The sequence below is a fragment of the Nyctibius grandis genome, chromosome 6, assembly GCF_013368605.1.
Source record: "Nyctibius grandis isolate bNycGra1 chromosome 6, bNycGra1.pri, whole genome shotgun sequence".
Taxonomy (NCBI): domain Eukaryota; kingdom Metazoa; phylum Chordata; class Aves; order Nyctibiiformes; family Nyctibiidae; genus Nyctibius; species Nyctibius grandis.
This window is the reverse complement of record NC_090663.1, coordinates 25884473-25906508: the sequence shown is the minus strand read 5'-3', so window position 1 is coordinate 25906508 and position 22036 is coordinate 25884473. Positions and strand designations below refer to the sequence as shown.

General features: G+C 37.8%; 1 protein-coding gene across 1 annotated transcript in view; it reads left to right on the top strand.

Moving 5' to 3' along the window:
- Positions 1-15703, top strand: part of ARAP2 (ArfGAP with RhoGAP domain, ankyrin repeat and PH domain 2) — a 136282-nt gene extending 120579 nt beyond the window's left edge. Inside the window, 5 exon segments of the mRNA XM_068403695.1 lie at positions 1804-1886; positions 3260-3295; positions 3784-3847; positions 9679-9810; positions 15350-15703. Coding sequence (XP_068259796.1) covers positions 1804-1886; positions 3260-3295; positions 3784-3847; positions 9679-9810; positions 15350-15703 — 669 coding nt within the window.
- Positions 15704-22036: the final 6333 nt, after the last annotated feature.

Below are 22036 nucleotides of genomic sequence, written 5' to 3'. Positions count from 1 at the left end.
GAGACAGTGTGAGAAGCCTTGATAAAATTGAGGTAAATGACATCCACTACTCCCCCCTCATCCACAAATCCAGTCATTTTATTGTAGAAATCAATCACATTGGTCATACTATATGCTCCCAGTAGCACCTTCTCTTCCACATGCTCAGAAACGTGCTCCAAGAAAACTCAATCCAGGATTTCCTCAGGGACTGAAAGGAGGCTGGCAGGCAACTGTTTTTTCAAGTTATCTTTTCAGCCTTTATTGAGGATGGATGCAATATTTTCCTTTTCCCAGTTACCAGCAGTTGCCCCTGATCTCTGACACCTCCAAGATGACACAGAGCAGCCTTTCAAGGATGTCAGCCAGCATGCTCAGAACCCTTGGATGCAGCCTATCTAATCCAATGGATTTGCGTGATGAGTTCTCGCAAGTCTTTCCTGACTCGATCCAATGCTCCTCTGGTGCAGTCATTATTCTGCTCCTTGAACCCTCTCTGTAAGTGTAGAGGCCTAGGAGACCTTGCTGGTGTGAAGACTGATGCAAGGAAGATACTGAGTTACCTTAGCCTTACTTGTGTCTGATGTTGCTAATTCACCCTCCCTGTTTAGCATTGAATCTACATTTTCCTTGCTCAGACTTTTACTACTAAGGTACCACTGTAGAAGCTCTTCATGTTGCCCTTAATGTCCATAGCAGATCTCAATTCCAAATGAGCTTTGGCTTTCCTAACACCACATCTACATGTCCTGGGCAGTGTTTCTAAATTTCTTCCTTCATAGTCTCTCCCTGCCTCCATCTCCTGTATACTGCCTTTGTTTGCATTGGAGCTCTACCATGAGCTACCTATTTACCTATCAGGCTTGTCTCCTGATAAATGTAATTGTTTTCCTGAGGCCCCTCAGGATGAACCATTCTTTTTCTTGGAGAATGCTGTCTTTAAAGACCTGACATCTTTACTGAGCTCACTTACCCTTCAGAGTTGCCTCCTCCCATGGACCCCCACCTATCAGTTCATTGAATAAGCCAAACATTGCTCTTCTAGTCTCTGTAGTCTGTCCTCTGCTTACTTGTCATCTTTTTTACCCTCAGGATCTTAAGCTCTACTATCTCGTGATAACTATGGCCAATACTACCATTGATTATCACATCCCTGACCAGTTCTTCCTTGTCTGTAAATAGCAGACCCAGCTGTGCATCACCTCTTGTTGGCCCGTGCAGTACTGGAGTCAAGAAGTTATCCCTCACACCGTCCAGAAATCAGCTGGATTGCTTGTGTTCCACTGTGTTGCCCTTCCAGAAGATATCAGCGAGAGCAAAGCTCTGCCTTCCCCATCCCCTGCCCCATAAGAGTCAGGATCTGTTATCCAGAGACTTCCTTGGGTTGTTTAAAGACTTCATCTGCTTTTTTTCATCCTGATTGGGTGATCTGAAGCAAATACCATGATATTGTCCATCCCATAGAAGAGCTCCTTTAACAGAGGGCAACCCCGCTCCTCATGTTCCCTGACTGTCTCTGTCAAAGAGCTTGTGTCTATATATTACAGCACTCCAATTTTGTGAATTGTACGGCTACCTCTTCATTATTCCGGTTGCGTTACAGTGTTGTGACTTCATGTGGACCTCAAGTTCTTCATTAGTCTGCTTCCAGTAATAGTGATTGGCACACTTTGTTAATGGGAAAGAAAGAGAGAAAAAATGTAATGATCTGTTAGAAAAGAGGGGTGCAGCCCATGAAAGAAGCCTAACTGTGAAGACAGTCATGTGGCATTTTCTGTATTGCACGTTACTGATACAATAATTAGAATCTTATTTTATTTGCAGGCTAGCAAACCTGAAAAAGTGTTGCCTGTCAGTTCTCTGAAGCTTTATCTTGGAGTGAAAAAGAAAATGAAGCCACCAACAAAGTAAGAATAGAAAAGAAAATAAGTTAAACACTATGTAGCAAGGTACTTTTAGTATCATCAAGAAAGGGGAACATAAAACATTGTGGAACAAGGAAAAGTCAAGAAGCCAATTGAAGTATGCTGAATTAAATTACCCTCTATAATATTATTTGTTCTGTTTCTATCTCTGTTTTTGTGTTCCATGTTAACTCTCTGTTCTAGGAAATTGCTTTATCGATTGGCTTTTCTTAATCTTAAGTGTATTATCTCTCGTGGATATGTTTGCTGCTAGCTCACTTAGTTTTGTAGTATGTGTCCTGCATTTCATTGGTGGGGACACCTTCTTTGCACCAAGAAAGAAGAGAGAAGAGAAAACCAACTAGTCATGGCCTTTAGTGACAGTTCCTGTTGTTCAGGAAAGGATTTTCCTTTTTCAGGATCCATGTTATTTTGATGTTTCTTCTTCTAGCTGAAGACTAGAGTGCCCTTAACAAACATCAGTGACTATATCTCTGGAAGAGAGCAGTGAAAAATGACACCTGTTTTTCTCAGATGTTTCCAGAATGCTGACACTGAGACAATGTATAGAGGATCCTGTCCCAAGGGGATTCTAAGTTGTCTGTAGCATTTAAACAGATCTGCTTGAACTTTTCCTTTACAGTTGGCATATCAAAATGCCCCAAAAAGGTCTGTAAATTTCAAAGCTTAGTTCTGTTAGAGAAAAAGTTGGTGCGTTGTTTTTTGGGGTTTTTTTGAGTTAAGCGCAGAATGGGTAGGAGATTAGTCCAAGATAGGAATAAAAAGATTATGTAAATGAGTCTTTGCAGGCAGATTCTTTCTTTGAGGTTTATTTTCAGTCTACTTTTAAAAGCAAACTTTGCAGTCTCTTCTGGATCTCCAGGAGCGTCTGTGTTTCACCTCAGAGGCTTCATTGTACACCTGCTCCCTTTTTTTCAGCAATTTTTAAATCTCTCTAGACTCGTGTGATACCTTCTGTTTGTAGTGCAAGCATACCTCTCTTCCCTCTGTGACTTCCACACTGCAGTGGACTCTTTGATGAGCACCATCTTAGCAGTTTTACTTCCAGCAGCTTTCAGAAAGTACACCCATGGCCAAAATGAGGCAAGTAGTTAGCCGTCACCTGCAGAGCTTGGCTATAACCCTTTGTCCAGAGCAGAATGTTCATTACCTGTGAATCAACTGTGAGAAAATGAGCAAATCCATCATCAAACCCACAATTTCATTCTAGATTCGCAGTACACATTAAAACTCTGTAAATTTTTTTTTTCCCTACTTAGAATCACTATATAAAGGTAATGGATCTCTGCAGTTTGAGGAATGTGTCCCTGTCTTGAGTTTCTGGAACTAATTTTTGAAAATTTTATTTCTTTCAGCTGGGGACTTGCAGTATTTTCTGAAAAGCATCAATGGTAGGTAAACGTGAAACACGTGATTGATTTAACTTCAATGTTTAATATTTGTTGAAATGTTCAATTTCAAAATAAGAATGTTTGAAAACAATGGGCATTATTTTGCTTGCATGTTGACTTTTTGCTGTGTTTTTCTTAATTAACTAAACAGTCATTATTCATGTTTTGGTAATCTTTTGGGGTTAGGTGTCTGTCCCTCTTCTGTGGCCATAAAGCAAACTATTTTCATAAATTTAGAATGATAGGTTTTAAACCTATGCACGTCCTTTAAATGAAGCACATGCCTTGTCTTCAAAGTAGGGTAAAGTGATAATTTGAAGTATTTATATTTCCCTATCTTTTTATGGGAGAGCTAATAATCAATATAGATAGCATTCATAAATTAATGTAAGCACTGTTTGAAGTTGTTTAGAAGCCTATTCTTTAATGTGTTTAACTGGAACAGGAGTTTTGGTTGTTTTTCTTGTTAATTATGTATTGCATTCTAGGTATATATGTTGTGATGGACAAGATGTGCAGATGGAGTGGATGATCAGCATTTTTACTGCACAGGTACTAATCTAATCAAAGAAATGTAACTTTTACTGCTGTTACGAAAATTCAATTAGACAATCTTATGTATGTGTTATGGATAAAGTTGCAATGCCATTAAAGTTTCTGGAATACTCAATATAATAAAGCTGCAAAAAGATGGTCTTAGTCTATGAAGACTACTATTTATAATGTCATTTTCATATGAAAGCTGAGTGCTTTGAGAGTAAGGGAGAAGAGCATTACATTCTGGCATCATTTTTTTCTCCTGCTGTGTTGTAGAGAAGCTGATTAAAGAAAGACAACTCGTTTCCTTTGCAGTAATAAACCTCTTCTGGGTGAAATTCTGGCCACTGACCTAAAGGGTGTGTCTGTGTGCCACAATGCCTGAGTGCTATTTCTCTGCTCACTAGTTTGCATGCTGCATGCAAAGTAGTCATGAAAGAAGGGTGCCCTATCTTAAAACATGGTGGTGTGAACTAGCCCTGTTGAAGAGCTGTGCCAATACAGCTGTATTTCTCTGATAACCAGGTTAGCTTAGTTAACACTGACAATTCATTGTGTTGGATAGGCGTTATCCTAAATTAAGTAATCTGCTTGCTAGTAGATTGTGAGTAAGGAGGGTGTATGTTTGAATGCTATATAACACATCCTTGCAAATAGAGTTTAATATTTACATAGGAGGAACTGAGAGTAAGCGAGATGGGAAGAATTCAACCTAGCAGAGTACTGGAACATAGTTTAAGGTTTTAAAAGGATTTTTTATTTGTGTCAGATTTTTCTTGTCCTTCCTATGATGTTCAATGAACTTCGGGGACTATCACTGTGAGTAGCCTGTCAGCCTGACCTTGGTGCCAGGCAAGGTGATGGAACAGATCATCCTGAGTGCCATTACACAGCACATGCAGGACAATCGGGGCATCGGGGCCAGCCAACATGGATTCATGAAAGGCAGGTCCTGCTTGACCAACCTGGTCTCCTTCTATGACAAAGTGATCCGCTTAGTAGATGAGGGCAGGGCTGTGGATGTAGTCTTATCTAGACTTCAGTAAGGCATTTGACACTGTCTCCCACAGCATCCTCCTAGACAAAGTGGCTGCCCGGGGCTTGGATGGGTGGACTCTTCAATGGGTTAAAAACTGTCTGGATGGCTGAGCCCAGAGAGCGGTGGTGAATGGGGCAAAGTCCAACTGGCGGCCGGTCACTAGCGGTGTTCCCCAGGGCTCAGTTCTGGGGCCGGTGCTGTTCAATAACTTTATAGGTGATCTAGACGTAGGGATTGAGTGCACCCTCAGCAAATTTGCAGATGACACCAAGCTGGGTGGGAGTGTCGATCTGCTGGAGGGTAGGAAGGCCCTACAGAGGGATGTGGACAGGTTAGATAGATGGGCCGAGACCAACGGCATGAGGTTCAACAAGAACAAGTGCCGGGTCTTACACTTTGGCCACAACAACCCCATGCAGCACTACAGGCTGGGGGAAGAGTGGTTAGAAAGCGGCCTGGCGGAAAGAGACCTGGGGGTGCTGATCGACAGCCGGCTAAACATGAGCCAGCAGTGTGCCCAGGTGGCCAAGAAGGCCAATGGCATCCTGGCCTCTATTAGGAATAGTGTAGCCAGCCGGTCTAGGGAAGTGATCGTCCCTCTGTACTCGGCACTGGTGAGGCCACACCTTGAATCCTGTGTCCAGTTCTGGGCCCCGCACTTCAAGAAAGATGTTGAGGTGTTGGAGCAAGTCCAGAGGAGGGTGACCAAGCTGGTGAAGGGTCTGGGAGGGTCTGACCTACGAGGAACGGCTGAGGGAGCTGGGGTTGTTTAGCCTGGAGAAGAGGAGGCTCAGCGGTGACCTTATTGCAGTCTACAACTACCTGAAGGGAGGTTGTAGTGGAGTGGGAGTTGGCCTCTTCTCCCGGGCATCTAGCAATAGGACAAGAGGACATAGCCTCAAGCTTTGCCAGGGGAGGTTCAGGTTGGACACTAGGAAGCATTTCTTTTCAGAAAGGATTATTAGACATTGGAATGGGCTGCCCAGGGAGGTGGTTGAGTCACCATCTCTGGATGTGTTTAAGAAAAGACTGGACATGGCACTTAGTGCCATGGTCTAGTTGACATGGTGGTGTCAGGGCAATGGTTGGACTCAATGATCCCAGAGGTCTCTTCCAACCTGGTTGATTCTATAATTCTGTGAATAAACATTACTAGATTTATGATTACCTGTGAGCTTTACATATTACATAAAGTAGACTAGGCACAAGGCTATTGCAATACATACTTCTTAGAAGCTTTCTAAAACAGAATCTGACCTATCATAGATAGTAGTGCTAGAAGTACAATGCATGCCTTGTAAGTAAGACTTTCAAACTTCTGTCTTACTCAGCTTCCTTAACTGAAGTAACTATTGTAGTTTCTATGGAAACAGCCACTGGTCCTTGCATACATCTCATGGGCATAACATGAGTGGTGTCACAACAAATAGGCTCAGAGGTTATTGATATAGGCTACTTAAGAATAACGCATACAAGCTAGGTAACTGTTGAAGTCCTTTTGATGTAAAATCACAAGAAGGGCAGTCAATTAGGATTCTGATCAGGCAGTGTGGTATGTAGAATGTTCCTCTGACAATAGGGACACTGCTCAATGTTCAGGATATTTTTTCTAACAAAAAAAAATTAAAAATTTCATGTGCATTTTTTTAATTGCTGTGAATTAATACTATTTTTTTAAAAAACTTCATTCCAATGAATGAACAGTACAATGAATTAGCAATACTAATGAGCTACATTGGAAGGGTTTTTTGATTTTGTTTTGGGTTTGGTTTTTTTTGTGGGGTTTGTTTTTTTTTTGTTTTAATCAGCATTCTGGACATCAGTAAAGTTGTCAGTCTTTGAGTTACATAAGAAATTAAATGCTAATGATGCAGATTTGCTGAATTGTTCTTATTACAATCTACTGCTTTACATATAACTTACAGTGAAAATCTCCTTAAGAATGCAATGGCTCATGTTGCTAAAGCTTACTATAAGATCTCCAAATGTTTTGTATCATGCAGCAGCAGCCAATTATTATCACATTATCCCATTTCTAAACCAGAAAACTGTAAATGTCAACTGAAGTTATTTCTAGTTAGAATTTTCAAATTGAGGCCGTCTTTACAGAAGATAGCTTGTCTTTTACCTTATCTGTTATCACAGTATTTGAACACCTTCATGTTAGAGAGATTGCAGGCAGCACATTTTATTTGTCAGTAGAATAACTTAGATTACAAATTGAAAAATAAAGTAGTTTTTGAAGTGTTAAGACATTGATATTTAATGATTCAGTGCAATTAGGAGGGAGATAAATGTATGTTACTGTGCTCCTCAGTGCTTGAGTAGAATAAGACTTTATTGATAATTAATATCAGTAAGATAGTAGTACTATTGTTATGTTCCCCCTCCTCCCTGTTTTCAGATCATGTGTATTCCTGTAGTATAAATGGTGCAGAGAATATAAATAGCAAAGTGTAGGTACCCCTGTAATCCAGTAACAAGAGTACTTTTGATACAGAAAGTCAAGTTAGCCCAGAGGTTATTAATCTTGTACTTGAAGCTGGTAAATACTAGGAGGGTTTGAAGGAGGACCATTGTTTCTTCATTGTTTCTATGCAAAATCATCCCGAAACGTATGACTGAAACTTGATTCTTGAATTCTATAATAGTTTTGTACAAAATCACTTAATAGCATAGATAGCATACAGTTGGAAGTAATTCATTGATATGAAGATGGAAACAATAATATTCCTCCAGTTCCGTTGCCTTTGATCAACTAGAGAGAGGCACGTTATATTACCATGAGGTGAAGCTGAGCAGATAGGTCAAAATTATGAATAAATACATTTATTATGCGGCCTAATGCGTTGCTACTATTTCTGATGTACTTTCCCAGATTTCTATTTTAAGAAATAATTACAGACACAAAAGGGAAGTGAGGCTGCTTTACTGACAGGGATAGTTTCCTTAAGCTTGATGAGAATTAAGGGAGATGGTTTCCTTAAGAAGCTGACTTAGTGTCTCAATCACTTTCTTAACTGCATCTGTTTCTTGTGTCTTGGTCCACAATAAACTGATTTTGGTTGGCAAGATCTGGTCTTTCAGATAACACTTTCTCAATGTTTCATTGGAAGAAAATGTTCTCAATGTTCACTTGGGAGAACTCTTATAACAGACTTCTACATCACCCTGGTCAGCACCATGCGTGAGAATTTTTTACTCCGTAAAGATTGTGAATCTATAAAATAGTTTTTCTAAATTTGGAATTGAGGCTTCTGATTTCTAGACTGCTATTCTAAGTCAACGATCACTGATTCTAATGGCTTTTTAGGAACAATGCTGATTTTACTTGCAGACCATTTGCAAGTGTGATCACAGCTCCACAACTGGATTTTTGTATACAGTCTTGAAGAGACTTCTTACTTCATGGATTTGGAAGGTTTGAATACCATTAAAAAAAATAAAGGGCACTGAAGATCCTGACACCTGTGAAAAGGAAGCTATTACAGATTTGGATGGTGTCACAGAATTATTTAGGTTGGAAGGGACCTCTGGGGATCATCTAGTCAAAACCCTTTGTTCAAAGCAGGGTCAGCTAGAGCAGGTTGCTCAGGGCTGTGTCCAGTCAGGTTTGAATAACTGGAGACTCTATAACCTCTCTGGCGGTTTGTTCCAGTGTTTAACCACTCTCACAGTAAAAAAGCATTGTTTTTTTTCTTATGTTTAGTTAGAATTTCTTGTTTCCTATTTATTATAACTGCTGCTTTGGATTAGTATTTTGCCAGTATTTACATGAAGTATTCTCAGCTTTCATTAGGGTTCCTCTGCAGTTCTGGCTTGCCAATTTCCTTTGGAGTTGTGCTGATTTAGCTTTGTGCGCTCATCAAGCTTTAGAAACTATTCTTCTGTAGGCCTCGTACATCCTCTTTGATTTACAGAATCTCATGTTGAAGCTTTTTCAGGAAAATACTCTTAAACTACCTTGTCCTCAGAGCTACCTTTCTGGTTACCATTAACATCACCAGAGGACTCTGTGAGCTTCAAGCACATATGCTCAAATTTCTACATGTGAAATTCTACGTGATCCGCTAATGAAAGTTCATTATAGACATCTTACAGAAAGAGGTTTTAACATTTTATTTGAAATATTCAGTTAATGATTTTTTTTTTTCCTTCCCTTCTCATCCCAGTCATGTTTTTTACTCAGAATGAAGCTGCACACTTTGGAGTTCTCCCCAAAACTGACCTGTTTCAGTAGAGCTAAAGCAAATACTATTTTTGAAGCCAGATCTGTTTATTTGTAGTTTGTGTTTTTGGAGCATTCAGAATGTGAAGCCATTTCCTTTTGGATAACACATGTTGTTATTGTAGGTTAAGCAATGATTTTTCTCCTAAATTATTAATATAAATTTTGAAACACTTGATTGCAAATTGGGGACATTTTATTTTATATCAGAAACTTGTTGGGACTCCTGAAAGCACGCTTATGTGGAATTTTGAAATTGTGAATCAAGTCAATGTGCGTGTCTTGTTTGATGATATTTTTTATTCTTAGAAGATAATTGTATTGATACAGAAAATGGAGGGAAGATGTTTGATACATGAAAATTATATAGAGACATTTTGGTTCTGTTAATTCAATATTGTGCAGCAGCGTGACGAAGTGTTAACATCATTTTAAGCACCATAGTGTTTTCCCCCTTCTCCCACTAGAGGAGGGCATGGTGTTGTGCAGTAGATAGCTTTTTCCCAGAGTTTTTTATATATGAAAGAATGTTGTGTATTTATGAAATTGCATACCAAAAATGATTATTTTGTTCTTCAGCATGCAGATATATGGCCACCTGCTGGAAAAGCAAGAAAACAGTCCATGACTAAAAGTCCAAAGATTGGAGGCTTACCGCTAATTCCCATTCAACAGGAGAACACCACTTGTAAAATCAGAGGGAGTGCAGAAGTAAGTGGGGTTTAAACTTGGTGCAGAACTTCTAACCACTATAGTGTACTTTTAAATAGTCCAGGAATACTGAACTCTCTAGAGCTGGATAAATGTAAAATGTAGATGTTCTTATTATCAATGTCCTTTTCATTTTTTTGTCATTAAAGGGACAGTTAGGACAATTTAATATAAAAAACATTGTGTCCTAAACTCGTGTCATCTCTTTGGCTGTTCAGTAAATCAGTAGTGGATTTTTATTTGTGTTTGGGTTTTTTTTGATTGTTCTTTAAAAGTAAATAGGACTTTTACCTGGAAATGTAATGCGCATTATTACAGTACACTTTATTACAGTTTTATTTTAATAAAGTCCTTGAAAACGATCCTGCATGCGTTTTCTACCTTATTTTTTCTTCTGTCTAAGATAACTGCACTGTTTTAGTTACCTGCTATGTGAATGTAATGGAAAAGCTCAGATGGAACTGACTGTGATACATTTAAGTTATAATATTATTAGTCTCAAAGAAGAACAAGAGGGTTTAGTTACAACTCTTCGCAAAGACTGAGGTGTGTCACTACATTACGTGCACTAGTGATATGTCTCAACCTTATCATATTAACTTGAGATGAATTTCTGGTATCCACTTAAAGATACTGATGCGTGTGGGGAGGACTTATTTGCGTTACTTGCAGCTGAGAAGTAGCAGTGGTGGTGGAGGCACTGTTCTGCTTGGGAAAAATAATGGTAACTAATCTGAATGCAGCAGAGAATAAGTGTTGAAACAGAACAGCTTTGTCCTTTGACTGTATGCAGTATTATTTCTTGCATGTTTTAGAAGATTTTGAAGGGAGGTAGATCATACAGTATGTGTTATCACCACTTACAGAGACATTGGTTCAGGCACAGATTGGTGAAGCTGACTCAGTGCCATAGCAAACCAAAAGCAAAGGTAGAACTAGTGATTTATCTAAAAGGCAACTCCATCTTTCTTTTGTTATGCTTTCTTCAGGCATTTCTGCTCTGCCATACCAAATGAGTATAATACAGTGTGAATGCAATTATGGTTTTCCTATTTTGTTTAATTTGTCTTTTCATTTTAACCTTCTCTCAGGAAGTATTTTTGCAGTTCTTTAAGTTCCTTCTAATGTTTGCATTTTTAAACTTCTTTGATGAAAGTAAATCATAGGTCTTGTCATTAAAAAAACTTCATAACCCTTAGGTATGTCTCTTACCTGTCCTTTAATACAGGTACAGTTGAGATCTCTAATATGTTCTTTGAGCTGGCTACAAATTCGGGCGTTCTAGGATAAAGATTTTATTGGATTTTGAACTTCATGATTTAAAATTCTTAATACCTTATACTACTAGAATTTTTTTAAATTATTTTTTTTGTTGGTAATGTGCTTCATTAGGAAGGACTCTAATGTTTTGTACAGTGCAACTTAGAGAAAGTCTGCCTTTAAACTTAAAAGTAGAAGATTACAGTCTTCATTATTTATGCCTTGACTAGATCTAGAGAAGTTTTATGCAAAGGGTATTTGCATGTTTTAGGAAAATTAACACAAAATTATATAATGGAAAATAAAAACTAACACTTTTTATGTGGAAAGCCAAAACTGGAATGAACAGTAAAATAGTGGGGGAAAGTAAGTATGTGCTATGGTTTATTAAGGAGAAATATCGTACAGCAGTGTAGTCAGTAAAGCAATACATATCCATTTGAAGACCATGCCTTCTGTCTTTCCATTGATTTGTAGTACTTCTTTAACAAGCAAAAATATCTCCATTCGAGGCATTAGAGAGTAATAACACTAGCAAGCATTTTCTGAAAGATGCTGGTTTATGAAAAATGGAGGTCTGTTTATGGATCAACGTGTAAACTTGTAGTAGAAATGTGATCAAAATTATCTTCATACAGTCAGGAAAAGAGACTGGAAGTTTTCCAAACAGTGAAAAAAGTGACATCTTTGTGATGTGAAGATAAGTGGGGAAAAAATAAAAAAACCTCAAAGATGCTCAGAAACCAACAAGTTTAATATTAATGTTCTGTGCTAAAAAGTCTATAATGAATGTCTTTTTCCCATTATTGGAAGTAATGTTATTGTATGCTAACAAGATAAATATATAATACAGAAAGTTTGAAAACACTGTATAATTAAGAATCCTTCTAATAACAAATAGAATCAAAATATTTCCATTATTTCTGCACTACTTGCATACATGGATAGTGCATTTAAAATATGCATATTTCTCATGTAGAATCATTTTCCTGAAACAGAAATACATTGCTGTATATCTGCAGTAAGTCTGTAATTTTATTTCAAAATACGGGAAGATTGAGGAATGAACAAAAAATTTTCTTTCAAGCCATGGTCAAATACCATACTGACTCATAATAGGTTATACCTGTGTAGCATTTTGAAAGGAACAGTATGTCATGGGGATAATGAAGGATGCAAATAGATATCGAGTTGCTCCGTATTTTTTTACTGGTAATGTGCAGAAAAAGGAAAAATGTAGTTAGATGTACATATTATTATCAATTTATTCACCAGTTACTTGATTAAGGGGCTGAAATTTAGAGGCAAACAGCTGCTTCTAACATGAAATTGTTGCTTTTTACATTAAGGGTTATTGGAAGAAAAGTATGGAGTCCAGCAGTTTAATTTATATCATGTGACTAACAGTGGGCAGTGGATCAAATACTAAGAAATAATATGCTTAAGAAATTTGATGTGGCAGTTTTGTTCACACGTCATTTCAATATGTTATTTATAAGGGAAACTTTATAACTGTAACTGTTAGTGCTCTAATTTGAACAACAGAATTTGGTTCCATCAATTGAATATTCTTACAGTGCAAAAGTCTGGGATTTAGGATTCCTATGTATACTGAATCTACTTTAAAAGTTCAAAATGTTGAGTAGTAGTCTGTGTTAAGGGGCTACATGCCAATAGACTGTTTCAGAGAAGTAGGCAACCTTTAAATTTGAGTGCTATATTTCAATCATAGAATCATAGAATACCAGGTTGGTAGGGACCTCAAGGATCATCTGGTCCAACCTGTCTTGGCAAAAGCATGGTCTAGACAAGACGGCCCAGCATCCTGTGCAGCTGAATCTTAGAAGTGTCCAGTGTTGGGGAATCTGCCACGTCCCTGGGGAGATTATTCCAATGGCTGATTGTGCCCATTGTGAAAAATTTTCAGAAGTGTAGTTGGTATTTTTCTTCTCAAAAGATGCAAAATTGAAACATGATGTAAAAAAATCTGTAAATAGAAGATTGTTGCTCCTGACTGAATTTTACGACTAATTCATATCTTAGTTTGCTGAGTAACAGTGAATAGCTTGGAGTGTGTTACTCTGTTTTCTGAAAGGTACTGCATGACAATTTACATCTCACATATTGCATGTATATTATCACAGATAGTCCTTTTATTTTATTAACTGAGCATGAATCACTGGTGATAATCTCACTATTTTCTTGTTCATGCAAGAACATTATTTTAAATGGACAGAAATTATTTTAAATGGAAAATTACAGCCTTTTCAAATAGTTGGCAGAACAGAACTCCCCACATCCATGAGTCATTGTGACAGTTCCTCAGTTGCCTTGAACTGTTTTTCATTGAATATAGCTGAACACGTTAAATATTAGGATGCTCTTGCTGGCTTAGGTGACAGCAGAAGATTCTAAACTGATAGCAGTTGTTACTTATGGCAATGGAGTCTTCAGGCAAGCTAAAATCTGTTCCATAGCACGCACCAGTGGTAACCCATGTAGCAGTATGAACTCTTGCATGCATTGTTGTTCTGGAACTGGTATTTTTTTTGCATATCATGGCCACTGGTACTTCATTATTAATGGGTAGTTTTCATTCTCGATGAATGCAAATAGAAATACTAGCCTCCTTAAATGCTAAAAGTAATATGAATAAAATAACCCCTTTATCTGCTGTTCTAAAAATTGTGATTTATATCATCCAAATGTTTGTTTCTTTTATTATTGAACAGTTGCTAGCTTGGGTGAAATTTCAAGAGACTGCACAAATTTAGACTTTGTTTTATAGCTTAGATCTCTTCAGTGTAAACTCATTTAATATTGACTATTTTTCTTCCTACACAGCAACTAATTTGCTGCATCAACACTCATTTTTTGTATTGGCTGTAAGTTTGCTGCCCTCATGAAGAAAGAAATATCACTTTAACCCATAGAAGACAGATAAGAATGGTAGAGGAATTTATTGGTGTGGCCGTAGGCAGATCATTCGTTTTGTGGAAGAGCCTTACAGTTCTCAAAGAAAATGAGGTCTTGGAATTCTTCTTTCATGTGTGACATCTTTGTTGACTACTAGAAGATACTTAAAGCTGAGGGGCACTTTGGTTCTTTTTGTCTTTCCTGTGTGGCACTTTTTCAGTTTGGCTGGATTTTTATGGAGTTACTCATCCATAGCATATGAGCAAGTAGTCTCATGGAATCTTGATACCTCATATATGTTAAAGCAAACATGAAAAAATATTCGAACACTAGTGAAGAGCTAGTTTAGATACATCTACATGAGTGTTCTAGTTAGTATCAGGAGTGCACTTTAGGAGCAAGTCATCCAGTTGTTCCCATATATTGTGTTTTGCTTCATATTGTGGAGTGGTTCTGGAGCATGTGGACTTGAATTGCTTTCAGATGAAACTGAAGTTGAAGATATTCTGGAGAAGTATATCTAATGCACTGCAGCCAAAAATAGGCCTTCTGCCAGTAGAAGAAAGCTAAAGCTAGTCTGAAGTGTATTAAAAAAAAAAAAGGCCTTGAAATATTGTTGCTGTGGATGTCAGGTTCTCAGCATTTTTCTTTCACTGTACAGGTGTGCTCCTAAAGGGCCACGCTAGTTGCAAATTTAGATGCAGCATTTGATTTACCTGTCATATCCTCCAGCTTAAGAACTTGAAAACAGCCCACCAATATGGAACAGTTGCATTGCCATCGGTTTGTTGTCTTATCTGAGTTCCCAGTATGTTACTTAAAATTGCTAGCCAAAATTTGAAAACGCAGACAAAGTCTTTATAATTTATCAGGTAGTACTGAACAGCTGCTGAAAATGTTTGTGTGATCATGTAAAATTATCTTTTGTATATTCACGTATCTCAGTCATTAAGTTATCAAAATTGCAACATTCTCAGTTGTATTTGTTTGATTTAAGAGTTCTGATTTTTAAAAGTATGTGGATCTGCTGTAAAACCTTAAAATTTAGTCTGCTGTGGTAGAATGAAAAATCAAATTGTGAATATATGAAAACAAATGTCTTCATTGTCATAGTGCATTTAATTGAAAGATTTATGTAATTTTCAGAAGTATCACTAATTGAGAAAATATGCTCACTAAAAATGCTTACTAAATGATAATAGCACAAATTGTGGGAATTTAAAGCTATTAACTGTGCTGTCTCATCTCTTGAGTAAAATTGATTTTTCTTTTAAACTGTTATGTGAAACTAAGGAGCAAAAATTGCAGTCTAAATATTATTGAATATTGTGTTAATGTGAGTTCTCTTTGCTTGTTTGCTCAGAATATAGAACTGCAATCTGGGAAACAAAAATTCAGTGAGCATCAGGAAAATGACTTTCTGGAAGAAAGAAAAAACTTGAAAGAAAAAGCATCTATTGTGGCACAATGTTTGGAACGGAAGGAGGAGAAAGTGCGAAATCATGCAAAAACACATCAGAGCTTGATCTCTGTTGAGGATGTAGGTGCAGGGATGACTGGCCTAAACCAAAGACCACAGAAGGCACTGAAGAAAAAGAAGAACAAAACAAACAAAGCTACTTTGGAATTAGATAACAAATTGCCATCAAATCTGATTCAGGAACTAAATACAGTGCTGCAGAAGAACAGAGCACTTCATGATGAAACCTCCAGCTGATACCCTGAGTCTGGAGGTTTTTTTATATATATACGTATATTAGAGAGAGAGAGAGAGATGTGTGTGCACGTGTATTTTCTGGGCAAAAGTAGTCTTTTTTGATGTGTGTAGTTTGTACAGTGCTGAGGAAATACAACTTGTTTATATGCAGCTGTTCATTTTGTATATGTGTATGCCACGTATTACAATTTGATTGAACTGAGAGAACTGAATATGTGAAACTTGAAATTTGCAAGTTTTCCTGTGCAGTGAGATGATACCAGGGTTTTGTCTATTATTTTTTGTTGCAGATTTTGTTTGATAGAATAATTCTAAGCACTATCAAAAACTTTTGCTCTGTTTATATTCTGTACCATCTTGTAAGTAGTGGAGAGATATTTTTGGAAGGAAGACTGAAATTCATACTGTTGGCCTGCAATATTTTTAATTGTCTAACACTATAAAAATGAGTAACATCTGCTTTTAAAAGTGATTTTTGCATGGTGGGGGTTTTTTTGTATTTAAGAATAAAATTAGTATCTGCTTCCATAGATTTGTCCTCTGACACAGCGGCATATGAAAGAATCAAAAGGGAGAGGAATGTAGTAGGTAAGACAGTGTATTAGTTCTTGTACCTCAAAACTGTGTCTATATGGTGTACATCTGATTGTGACATCTAAGCAATGAGAGAGAATACTGAGGATGACAAAAATAAGTCTTCAAAGCAACATCTAATTTAAAAGGGTATATGAATTGGAAGAGTAGAATCATCTCTTTTTGTTCAACAGGCTGAAGTGATTTTATAAACGGACCTTGGTTAGCTCAGGGTGACAAAGGCAGACACTTCTGTCACTGTTTGGATAGAGCTTGCTTGGTGCTGACAAAGTTGCTGGCATCTGATAAATATTTAATATTCACATGAAAAATTAATTTCCTTAAGAAAAAATAGTTCACACACAAACATATCAGAAGGGCACTAATTCGCTCAATTAAGAAGTGCCAGTTACTAAATGGGTGAGGAGGTTAACCCCTCCCTTTACCATGAGGACAAAGGTGAATAGTATGCTCTTTGCAGGGACTAGGAAATGCTTGTGCTACAGCTGCGCCTCTTATGAGTGTGAGGAGAGGTCCCAAGGTTGAGATAGCAGCCTCAGTTACCTCATTTACTGCATTCTGAGTATGCAGGTAGCAGCTCCTGAAGACGCACGATGTACTACACTGCAGCTAGTTTGGTTTTTAAGCCCTGAATTCCTGAAATCTGAAAAACAGAATCTTGCTTCAAAACAAAACCTATGTGAGCAATGAAATTATTTGATTTTCTTCAGTTGTTTTGTGGATCTCGCCTTCACTTATCCCATGGGATTGCCTCCTTCCTCTCTTGTGACATATCCCAGTTTTCACTTTGTCCTGTAACAGCTGGATAGGCAAAAGGCACCACTGTGCTGAGGCTGTTTCCAGGTGTGGCAGATGCTGTCTGGTTACGAGGCAGGACCAAGAGAGCAGAGAGCTAATGAGTCGCACTGCACCTTTGCTTCAGGGGAGGCATTAATAACAGCATCTGCTTTATTTTGCTGCTGTCCCTTTTGTGCTCTGATTAGCCACTCTGCCACAGATTTTCACCAGCCTTTTAAGAGCTTACTGATGCCTTTAGTGTTCCTCAAGTTTGATTGGAATTGGCCAGACCTCTTAGGGTAGAAGACAGAATTTTAAACTATTTCTTGTTTATTGGAAGTTGTTTTAAATAGTCTCTTAATTCCTTAAAATTTCAGAGGAAAAATTCAATTTAATCAGCATCAGTGACATTTGATTTTTATTAACAGATGGTTTTGAGAATGCTTTATGTTGCTACTGAATTTCTTCCCATACAGAAGCAGTATGCTCACTTATCCCCTCTTCTATTTTTGGTAGTCACAGGTGCTGTAACATTTTTCACATCATTTACTTCTGTTCTTGATTGCATTGAGCAGCTTAATTGGGAAAATAATTTGTTTGATTGAAAAAATTAGACAAATGACTCAAATAATGTATCTGGCAACTCTGCTAAGAAGTACAGGGAAAATAAGATCAAACAAATATTTTATAGTGTTTTCTATTTATTCTTCTGGAATGTAGCACTGACAAAGCAAGTTTAGTCTTTCAGACTTTGCACTTACCATATTTGACCAGTTGTTAAATCTGAAGCGAGTTTGTAGATTTTAATTTTCCCAGTGCACTATTGACTGTTTTGCTACCTTTAATTTGTAATTGAGCCTCTTGTAATCATTGAGGCCCTGGCTCAAGAAAGCATATAAGCCTGAACTGAAATTATGTTGGCTAAAGCTGGTGCTTAATGTTAATAAGCACATTCTTAAATGCTGATTTGAATCAGGGCCTAATGCCATCAGGAGAAAAGACTTTACTTTCTGTCTGAGGCTGGACCTGAAGGTACTGCTTAGAGTTGTACTTTTATTTGCAAATATTTTTCAGTATTGAGTTAAGGTTGCTGTATTGTTTATCTTTTTATTGGGTTTTTAAAAATGACATTTACCTCTGCTGAAAGCCTCATGCATCATTTAAGCCCCTACACTAATGGAATAAATGGAGCAATGGAAGGGGTTTGTGCATTGAAGTGAATATGTCCGTGAAGAAAATGTTTTGTGATTTTTTTTTTGATCTAAGGACTATAGAAACATTTATTCTGTTTCAAAAGCATATCACAGATACTTTATCTGTATGGCTGCTGTTAAAGGGCCCTAAAAATCAAGAAGAAAAGATGTTTACTAAAATATGTTTAAATTTGGTTTTGTATGTTTAGATACACAAACACACTATATATGTGTATGTGTGCATACAGTCATGTGTACATCCACAGAGGCACACTGGTAACAGGGTTAACCCAAGGAAAATTTATTTGGGAAAGTAGAAATTAAATTTGCAATGATTTATTTCAAATAGGTATCAAAGTTTTGGACCAATTATCTGACATATCATTGTTGCACTACACATTTCAGACTGATTTAAGACCTGCAGAGTAAATGTGTTTTGTTGCAATACCTTAATGGCTGCTGATCTTTTTATTATTCCTGTGCCATGTTGTGGAATGGTAAAGGAAGTGTAATTTTCAGAGAATAAATGGTAATTATTTGAATAAATGCTATTTCTCTAAAATAGGCGATGGATTTTTTCAGAAAAAAATTAAATCAATAAAAATGTTTTTAAAAAACCCCAACTTCTGTATGTCTTTCCATGTGAAAGCTATTGAATAGCCTGGTAAGTGCTTACTTTCTGATCTGCAAAATGAAGTTAAATGAGACACAGGTATTTTATGTATGGGCTTATAATAGTGGGAAGACTGGGATTAAAATCTTGGTAAATCTCAGGTTTATCATTACCTTGTTAGACTGCTGCAGCCATCGTAGGTGTAAAGCTGGCACATAAGCATGATTTATGCTCGTTTTAACATAATGCCTGTTTTCTGTTTGTGTGGGGTTTTTAACGTTTATTAGGATGGGGAGGGAAACAACCCAAAACCCAAAGGAAAATATGAGCTGGAATCTGTTTTCTTTTTTCCTGTAGTTGAGTGTAGAGGTTTGGTTGAGTGAGAAGGGGCACGATCCTGTGTCAGTCACTGAGCAGTCTGAGCAACCCAGGCTTTGAGCAAGGGTTAAGCCCAGAGCTAGCGACCTTGCACTCCCCTTGCACGGAGCAGAACAAAGAACCTCGTGGTGCCTGCTTCGCGGGAAGCAAAACTACATCCGGGAGGGGAGGGGGCGGTCACGGCTCTGAATATGTAAACCTATGGACCAATCACAAGTGCGATCAGGGCGTGCGATTAACATATGCATAGTCTATATAACCACTGCTTTCTTTGTTAATAAACGAGAAGCTTCCATACTCACATTGAGATCACGTAGCTTACTCCGGACCATTCCCCAGCACCCGCGAGCGCGCCTCCCCCGGTTTTCCCCGTACTACAGTTGAGCTGAATATTGGCTACTATTTTGGAATTTTTCTTTGAAACAGAGGTTTTTCCCAGGTATTATTTTGGGCTACCTGTTCAAAAGAGCAGTTTGACTGATAGGTTTTGTGCCTCAGCAGAGACTGCTTTACTCTGGGGTCAGTTTGACCAGCTGAGGTCTACAGAGTATGTTCATGCAGAGCTTACCTTTACTGCGTGACTCAAGTTGAGACACAATTTCTGCATTATAATGCTTTGCAAATGTTATCCAAGAATCTGTCCAGTGGGGGAAGGACATCCCCCAAAGATTTCTTCAGTTAACAAGGAGGGCTTGGCCGTATTGTTGATTTTTGTTTCTGCATTGAGAAGAGCTCTGGGCTGTTGTGTGTAAAGCAAGTTGTTAGGATGCCACTGGCTCTGTCTGCCAGAGGCACCCCTGGGGCCCCTGGGGTGCCTTCCACTGTCACATATGGAGGTAGTTTTGGACTGCTCTGCTGATACAGGTTTATCAGAGAGTAAAAGTTATGGGAATTTTATCTCACTGCTATGATTCTTCTCTCCCCTGATATAGTGCTGGCACAGTCTGTGTTCCTGTGGGTGCTGCCAGGTTACCACCAGCTCCACATCTCAAATTCCAGATTAAGGAGTCTGTGAAAAAGCTTACATGCTCTGCTGGGGAAGGTGGTGGTGCCCGCAGGAGTCAGGAGGTAAGGGGTACATGTCTCACTGGCTGAGACACTTTGTTATGAGCCTACCCTGTCATATCACCTTTCTGATTTTTAAATCCTGTTTTCCAGTGCAAGCTGTTTCAGTAGGAGAGAATCAGTTATCAGACTGTTGCTGGCATCCAAATTAGAACAACTTCAGTTGTGCCTCAGTCCAAATGGAAACTGAATAAAAAAAAACAGAAAGTACTGACTCAAGTCCTTGTTGTAAGCATAGCATGCTCTAAAAAATACATTCGATTTAGGCTAGTTAAGGCAAATGTGCAGTTTCAATAAGTTATATTAGGAAACCTGAGCTATGTATGGCTGGGTTAGAAACAGTTTACCTTGATGGAGTGATGGAATGTATTGCAAGTTGGATTGTTTGAAAAAATATATACGAACTTGCAAAACTGAGCCTTTTGCAGCAAGATTGACTGGGAAGATTCAGAATGCTTGGATATGGTCTGTATAGTATCCTGCTTCTGACCCACCAGAAATATTCTCTGTGCTGTCAAAAAGGAATTATTTGTCAAACTCGATGGTTTTTGAGCCTAGATTGTTCTCTGTAAAAAAGGCAGGAAGCCTTGCAAAGTTTTCTTCATGGTTCACACTAGATTTGGATGTTGTACTGCTTCCCTTGCAACTCTACTGCAAATGGGATCCATCTGCTGCTCAGTTAGGGGGAAAAACAGTCCTGCTATTTTAGTTAGAGAGATGGAGGTTTAGGTGTTGACAAAGAGGTGTTACAAAGTTCTGTAACCCATTTCTATAAATGCCCCTGGAGGTCATCTACATATTTACATTTGTAGTCCTTGGCAAATCAGAAGGCAAACTAAAGCGAGTGTACTCTGTTTGCCATTTTAAATTATTTCAGTTCAGTGCCTTAATGAACCTATAATATGTGTTGTGCCTGGTAATAAAGAATGCAATTTTTTGCAAATTAAACCTTTGGTTACATAAACAGTAAAGCCTTTTCTTTCAAAACTTAATTAGCATTGCTTTGTCCAGTACTGCAGACTGCCGAAGAACTAATAGGTCTGAATAAATTGAGGTTTGCTGTACATATGGGTGTTATAACTTGTCATTTTCTCCCCTATCTACATTTCCAATATGTTCGGTTTAAAAGCTAATAATGTGTTTGTATTTACTAGTTTTGCTTTACATGTCTATTTAAATTACAGCATGATTGAAATATAATTTCTTCAAATAGGCTTTAGCCATTAGCCTGCAGTTTATTGTGTCTTAGTAGTTTACACTTGTGATTGGTGTCCCGCACTTAAGTTTTTTTTCAGGTTTTTTTTTTCCTTGTTGTTTACTCATTCGTTGTATACATTGGAACTGTTCCAGCTCATTGGATGATAAATATCATAAACTGCATATAACAATCCTGAGGTCTTCCCAGGCTGTTATAGGTAGAACATTTTTCACATGAGGATGCTTACAGGCTTTCCTCCCAGAGGAAACTGGGTTTCATGGGAGATCACACAACTTTCAGGTAGGGGAATATGTCTTGGACTCTTGGTTAAATTGCTGAATTACACAACAGTACATTTTATCCATACCCTGGAGATTGTTGGTTTAGTTCTGTTTCTATCACTTTTTGATCTTGTATAACACAGCTTAGACAGGTAAATGAGTTTTTAAAATGCTGGCATAGGATCTGTTCTAAAAATTAGTGTACAGACAAATAAATATGAAATATCTGTAAAA